The sequence below is a fragment of the Penaeus monodon genome, chromosome 2 (assembly GCF_015228065.2).
Source record: "Penaeus monodon isolate SGIC_2016 chromosome 2, NSTDA_Pmon_1, whole genome shotgun sequence".
In the NCBI taxonomy this organism is placed as follows: domain Eukaryota; kingdom Metazoa; phylum Arthropoda; class Malacostraca; order Decapoda; family Penaeidae; genus Penaeus; species Penaeus monodon.
This window is the reverse complement of record NC_051387.1, coordinates 47,097,121-47,104,620: the sequence shown is the minus strand read 5'-3', so window position 1 is coordinate 47,104,620 and position 7,500 is coordinate 47,097,121. Positions and strand designations below refer to the sequence as shown.

The 7,500-nt window shown below is 34.9% G+C and overlaps 1 protein-coding gene across 1 annotated transcript in view; it reads right to left on the bottom strand.

Annotated features, from left to right (window-relative positions):
* LOC119583222 overlaps positions 1-7,500 on the bottom strand; it is a 16,716-nt gene that overhangs the window by 2,046 nt on the left and 7,170 nt on the right. The window contains exons 5-12 of the mRNA XM_037931700.1: positions 7,303-7,500; positions 6,837-7,106; positions 6,256-6,380; positions 5,258-5,424; positions 4,760-4,901; positions 4,235-4,323; positions 3,813-3,995; positions 3,333-3,477 (exon numbers count right to left, since the gene is read on the bottom strand). The exon at positions 7,303-7,500 is cut by the window's right edge and continues 285 nt beyond it. Coding sequence (XP_037787628.1) covers positions 3,333-3,477; positions 3,813-3,995; positions 4,235-4,323; positions 4,760-4,901; positions 5,258-5,424; positions 6,256-6,380; positions 6,837-7,106; positions 7,303-7,500 — 1,319 coding nt within the window. The remainder of the gene's footprint in view (positions 1-3,332; positions 3,478-3,812; positions 3,996-4,234; positions 4,324-4,759; positions 4,902-5,257; positions 5,425-6,255; positions 6,381-6,836; positions 7,107-7,302) is intronic.

Sequence of the window (7,500 nt, the reverse complement as noted above, 5' to 3'; positions counted from 1 at the left end):
ACTAAAGGAGAACACATGAATATGCTGAAGGCCTTTTTGCATTTATTGCTTTACCAGGGTATATGCCCTGATGAAGCAATAAATGCTAAAATGCCTTTGGTATATTTGTGTGTTTTCCTGTACTTCCCTTCATGGTTCTACTTGCAAGAATGTGTGTACTCCAACAATGTATACATTTAACCCACTGCTGCTGGGTACGGCAATTACATGTATACCCACTTTGAGTTTTGTTTGTTAATTGTGGAGCCATCCTTAATCACCAAAGAGTTATTGTTAGTCCTTCCTTTCTCACCTGTTTACTCTTTTCCTAGACTTTTGGAAATCTTATTAATCTATTATTGTATTTAGTATTGATAATAACATTAAAATAATCATAATGTCAATAATAATGATAACTGTGTTAATCCTTTCCCGATGGGTGGCATGTACATACATGCCATGGCATGCCTGGACGATCTGCCGGTGGCATGTACGCACATGCCAAGGTGTATGTATGGCCATGCCACGAGTTTTTTTTTTTTTTTTTAACAATAACAGCAAAATAATATTTTTTTGCCACTGAAAATGTGATTAAGTAGTTCTTAACACTTTTTCTCATTTTACCTATACTATGCATTTCATTGGCTTCTTGGGCTTCCGAGGTTAGCGAGGTTAGGTAATTGACTACATTGGCCAGAGATATTATATAGTATTCACAAAGTGATGATGTAAAACCATGTGAAAATACCAAAAAAAAAAAAAAAAAAAAAAAAAAAAAAAAAAAAAAAAAAAAAAATCTGTGATACCACACACTGCTTATTTTATTCAGACTATAGAGCGAATAATTATCAACTATGGAGTCTATATAACAACAAAAATATCCTAGTCTTGATTTATCAGGAAATATGGCAAATAAGAGACCTTAGAAAATAATAATACTGAAAATACAACATAGGCTCTTAGTATTATGAAGAAAAGGCAAGGGATGCTGGTATTGGACATGAGCGGTGGCGCATGCTAGGGTGACGATATGAGCCCCCGGCAGCTGGGTCCGGGCCACTATGAATACTACCCGTCGGGAAAGGGTTAATATCAATAGCATTACAGATAAGAAGAAAGGAAAGCCTCCCCCCCCCCAAAAAAAAAAAAATAATAAATAAATAAAATAAAATAAAATAAAATAAAACTAAAACTCAAGCCCAAGGAAAGGAGAAATTTGGTAAGGTCATGGAGGCTTAAGACACGGTCAGAACAACCCATTTGTGATATCATCTGCCACTCGATGTTACCTGTGGGCGATTTCCTAACTTGCTAGTGACATAGTTTTTTTTTTTTCTTCTTTTGTATAAGTGGTGGTGTGTGTGGGTTCATTCATGATTGCAGAGAAGAAACAGCAAAAGTGTACATTATAATCTGCTGTAAGAACTTTGTTTGGAGGATAAATATAGGCAAGCTCCTTTGAGGAACTTGGAAGCTGTGGCTATGTAAACAATCACAATGTCATGGATATTTTCAAATGAATTTCCGTGTAAATATAACAAATACTTGAAAAATATAAGGATATAAAATGGAATATCTATTTATAAATGATATTAATTTAAATATATTTTCCTACTATCATTTGTTTTGATGAGTATTCTTTTATAGCACACTGCAAACCCTCTTGCCATTTCCGAATGATACATATTGTCCAATTTTATATTTGACCAAGTAGTAGATTATGCAAACTCGGAAGATAAGGGAAGCATTGCAGAAGCTGCAATGCTTGTTTACATGTAATCTAAACCATGCACTACATACTGAGGATTTAATCTATTAGAGTACTAAAAAAGCTAGAGAAATGTCTAGCATTTACATTATAATACAATAAAATCCTAAACATGGGTAATGTACAGTGAGACCTAAAGTTTTCCTACCATAAAATTTCTCACGAAAAAATGTGAACATAACTCATATGGGCCCATAAATGCTGAGAATAAACCCAACACGGGCTGTGCCTATGGGTTAAAGGATTATCACTTTGAGACAAGTTTTCTGCTACTTTCTACAGTCTACTATACCATGGACTTCCTATCAAGCAAGGTTGTACTCTCATTTACTTAACCCACTGTCACCAGGAATGGCATTTACATACAAACCATGTCCACTTTGGTTTTAGTTTAGTAATTGTTTTTACGCACGGATGCCTCCATAAGAGTTTAGTCATCAAAGGCTCAATTGCTAGTCTTACCTATCTCACTTGCATTCTCATTTCTTTGGTTTTTGGATGATACTTTTTTTTTATTGCTATCAGAATTCTAATGATAATGATGAAAATAATAATAATAATAATAATAATAATAATAATAATAATAATAATGATAATAATAATGATAATAATAATGATAATAATAATAATAACAATTATTATTATCATCATCACTATTATCATCATCATCATTATTATTATCATTATTATTATTATTATCATAATAATAATAATGATAATAAAAAAAAAAAAAATCAAGAAACGGGAAAATAAGATGAGGTCACTTTGGACCATCTATGTGTAAACAAAACTCGCAAAACAAAAACTACTGCATACTTTTCACATACTTGGTAGCAATGGGTTAATAACAACAAACATGGCAGACACTATGTTTGCTGCTCACCACCTAAGTTTAGCTTTAGCTAAAGGAGACAAAGAAAAGAAGGCTAAAAGAAGGATAAGGGTCTTGAAATGGCCTGCCAGAAAAATGACACTCATTATTTCTTTTTATTTCCTGCAAAAATTGGAATATTGAAGGACTTCAAGTGAAATATGTTTATCCATATGCACACGTAAACAATAAAAACAAAAGGGCAGTTGACATCAAAATAAATAATGAGATATCAATAGCCTCATATTAACACATTTGTATAAGACTAATCTATATAATGAAAAATCAAGAATCAAAAACATTCTCCTATATCCGATCTGTATATAAAAATTACACACTTGGAAATACATTGCTGAATAAGCTTCTGAAAGGCATAACAGTGTATATCACCAAAGTGAATGATGATGATGATGATGATGATGATGATGATGATGATAAGTATAAGTATAAGTATAAGAAAAACAATAGGAACCACATCAGCATCAGTCACAGTTCTTGCCTCCTCTTTCTTTCAGTAAGATCCCAAGGCCACTTCATATTTACTGAATGGAAGCAATGTGCAGGGAACTTGTGAAAGAGTAGACAAACAGGTAAGTATCTCAATCTCCACATTACCTAAAATATTGAAGCTCTAGACAGGACTATCATAGATTGACAATCCAAGGCTAAGAAAACAAGTAAAATAATATACAGCATTTTATACAAAGAACATACCTGTGGGAAAATTTCAGGATAAACTAATCTATTGGGGCACAGTGGGAAGCAACCAGCTCCAACAGCTTCTAGCATTGCTACACCAAAGAATTCATGGTGTGCAGTTGAGACCACAACATCACCAGAATGTAAGACTTCCCAGTACCTGTGGATCAGCAGGGAATAAGGTCAGAGATGAATAAAGATGATGAGTCATAACAATGATAATGAAAATCATGAGTATAGTTTAACACATTTCCACTATCAAGAAATATAAAAATGCTGGTGTCCAGTCTAAATATGGACTGTCAGAATAACACATACCCCCTCCCCCCAAAAAAAAAAAATAATAAAATAAAATTTAAAAATTAATAAAGACAAATAAATATCTGATCATATCTAAAATATTTACAGACCACCTTAACAAAACATATAATTCTAAATACACTTCAATAAACAAATGATGGGAACAAAACCCAAAAAGAACCACACCAAGCTTACTTTTCTTTGTTTTCAGCATAACCCCAATGTGTAATGTAGTTTGCAAGACGCTGCCGTGCTTCTGCAAATATTGGGGGATTATCTGAGTACGACTGGCCCAACACCGAGAGCCGGAAGTTAAGTCCTGCTTCGACTAGCTGGTACAGAACTTGGAACATAGTATCTGGGTCCTTATCATGTTCCCTGTAGAATGAAAACAATCCTCAATACATTTCAATTACCCTAATTTTTTCATCAATTCGTGACTTGCCTTGGGTAAAATTTAACATACATTTTAAACAAAATTTGCATAAGGACTTCCTCTGGAAACATTATCAAAACATCTAATCTATAACAACAAACATCTGTGAGGATAAGACATCTAACTTTGGCAGAGAGTAAAGCATTAAATAATCAATATCTATCAAAAAAAATAAACTTACCATCGATGGGGCCAGATGATATGTAAAGGCTCCAAGGCATCTTTAGGACATCGTGTTTTGTGAGCAATATTAACTGGGAAATACGCCACCTAAAAGAAAAGAACAGGCTCCACGTCAGCCTTTCTGCACTTGTATGTTAGTATAGATACATATCATTCCCTTCAAGAGTAAAATTCATTTGTTTGTTAAAGGTTTAGTATCAAGTGAAATCATCTGTAACTTTCTGCAGCTCTTGTGGCATTCAACAAGTCCTTCAGGATTATAAAATATCAGAATTTCGTGTTACATAGTAGCATGACTTGCTTTAGCAAAGAAAAGTTCCCATGATAAAAAAATCTTGTAAACATAATCTAAGAAGATATAAAGTTTATAGCAACTTATTAATTCATTCTGGTGTTATGCTTTTTAAAATTGAAATAAAATTTATAACAATCTAATGAACTGTAATCACGTCTTCCACAAAAAAAATTTAATCAGTAAAATCAAATAAAGTTATTACTGAATTCCTTTGGCAATGATCACTACCTGGCTCTTGTCTCTGATGAGCTGTGTGATGGCGTGGGAATCAGGACGGTGGTCTGGCTGCAACTTCAGGTGGCGCGGAATTTCACGCAGGAAAGACTCAAGATTGTACTGAGAGTTGAACACAATAACGTCGGCAATTAAGCTGCAAAAAGTGAAAGAGAAAGACAACCTGTAACTTTGAGGCATTAACTGACCACGAAGTTATGGTCTCAGAAAATAATTTGGGTGTATTACAGCCATTGTTACAATTCCAAACATAAAATTAGGGATTAAAATAAGTAAAGCAATGAGACACTTAGGACATAATTTGGACAATCACTCACCAATGTGTCCACAAACAGACTATTGTCTGCAATACTTTTGCCACAGCAGAGGATTACAAGCACAATCAGAGATTCCCAACTCAGTTCTCAATCATTAGATTATTTATCTAGTTTATGATTGGGTTTTAACCACTAGACTCGTGTGCTGCATAACAGACAAACATGGTCAACTTACCATGACAAAATCTGGTTGTATCCATACTGAAAATCTCGGTCCTTCTGTTTTCTGACTGGATATACTAACTGATTTTCATGGAAATAGAGAATTTTCCTTAATCTTCCTAAGTCAGGTCTCAAGCCAATCAGTTCACATAAATTCAATGTAGAGGATGCAAAAAGAGTCTGAAAAATGAGACAAGGGAAGCCACATTTAGTAATCTACAACACAACACTGCATCATATGCCAGATTGATCCAACTAAAACTCCACTAAAGAATTCAAAGAAATAAGATAATGTATGCTTCTAACTGGTAAATAATATAAATCTGCCTAACAACACTACTGTGAATCCAAATAAAATGTAAAAAAAAAGAAAAAAAGAACTGTATAAAGCTTTAAGCACCAACAAGCATCCATAGTTACATCTCTTTGGGTTGTGATCAGTTTAACAAGCAGCACTGGGGGAGGGAAAGAATAGCCACAAAAAGATGGGTATAGATTTTTTTTTTTTTTTTCATGATTTATTGCTTTTGAAATGCTTCATGCAGGTGGCACAAAGTGAAGGTAAATGGCAAACTAGCATTATTACTTTGGCTGCCTTTAGTCTACAAAATTCATAATCTTCAAACATGATCTGAGAAAAAACCCTTGTTTTACCTTCAGTTCTTCATCCTTAAGTTTCCCTATTTTACGTCTCAAGAACACTGAAATGAGCTTGTGAAACCTTATTGAACTATCGTACTTGTGTTGAAATAGTACTGTAACAAGAAGAGAAATACTAAATCCATGACAATGCAAAACATCCTATTTCATGTTACCGTCTGAAGAGGAGTTCAGTCTGATTTGAATGTCACAGATTTAGAGTTTTCCACTTCACTGTAGCTGTTTTACCATATTTTTTTATATTACTGTGCTTGGTGTTTTGTTGTGTATTTGTATGTTTGGGCTTTTCAATTATTAGCCATGTCACTAATGTTTTTTTTTTTTTATAATTCTACTACAGATTAATCTCACCTTAAAGTCATGTGTCTGTGGAATTTTCTGATAAAAGTACAAGGCAGCTGTACGAGCTCTCCAGTGCCATTTTTTGCTAGGCAAGGTGAACAATGCTGCTTCCTCATTTCCAATCACTGATTCATCTGTAAACATGGAAGCAAATTTGAACCCTTCTCCTGGACTAACATTACTATTTTACACTTGCTATCTTGCTATATACAATTTACAGAGACATAAGAACAATTACAAATACTTATGTCTGACTCAATTATATGAATCACAGGATACCACAAAATTTCCTGAACATCTAAAATAGAAAATAGAGACAGGATGTCTGCAACAGTGACTGTCCAAACAATCATTTGTAAATTATACATTTTATGATTTTCACAATGGATCATTGTCACAAAGAGTCTAAGTGTGACAAGTGGTTACAATAAAGAATTAAGCAAATATTCATTATGAAATTAAAAGCATAGACAGATGTCATTCACTAATCAAGTGAATATGTAAATAAAAAGTATCTGTGCATTAATGAAAAATAGGTATCACAAAACAAAGAGGACAATGAAGTAGTCATTTCAGCCCCCAAAACTCACCATTTCTGAGTAAAGAGATTAGCTGTTTGTGAGAGCCCCCGTAGAAAGGCTCAATGATGAGGAGCCGGGCGCCTGCTGGACATGTGTCCTCCACCCCTGCTCCTCCCCAGGCTTCACTTCCCCCATCTTCTGTGTCCATTACCTGATCTTCAGCTGACCCCTCAGACTCTGCATCACTCTCTCCTCCTGTGAGTACAGAGGGTCCAGTGCCTGCCACAGGAGCTGCTGTGGCTAGAGGTGGAGCTCCTGAAGGTCTGTTGCTTGCAGCACCTGAGATGAAATGAATATTGTTCTTCCCCTTGATAGCCCTTGAACTTATGTTGTATGTGTAGCCATCTCCTATCCCAGTTTTGTTGATCTTTTAAAAAAATTTTAACAATGATGCCACTGAAATACCAACTAAGATGGTCTCATAAAAACCCATTCCTGAATTTAAATGGCATAATAAAAGCTCAATAAACCATACCTGCAGTATTTCTTAATACTTCTGCATTGCCAGAGACACTGTACTGCCAGCCTGACCGCAACTGAGCTGAGAACCCTGGGAGCCCAGCCAAAGGGAGCCGAGGGAAGAATGGATGAGTCAGAGGTGCAACAGGGGGGACCATCCCTGTATTAGGTACAGTGGCATGAGCTGCTGTGGTAGTCACAGCATTATTTATGG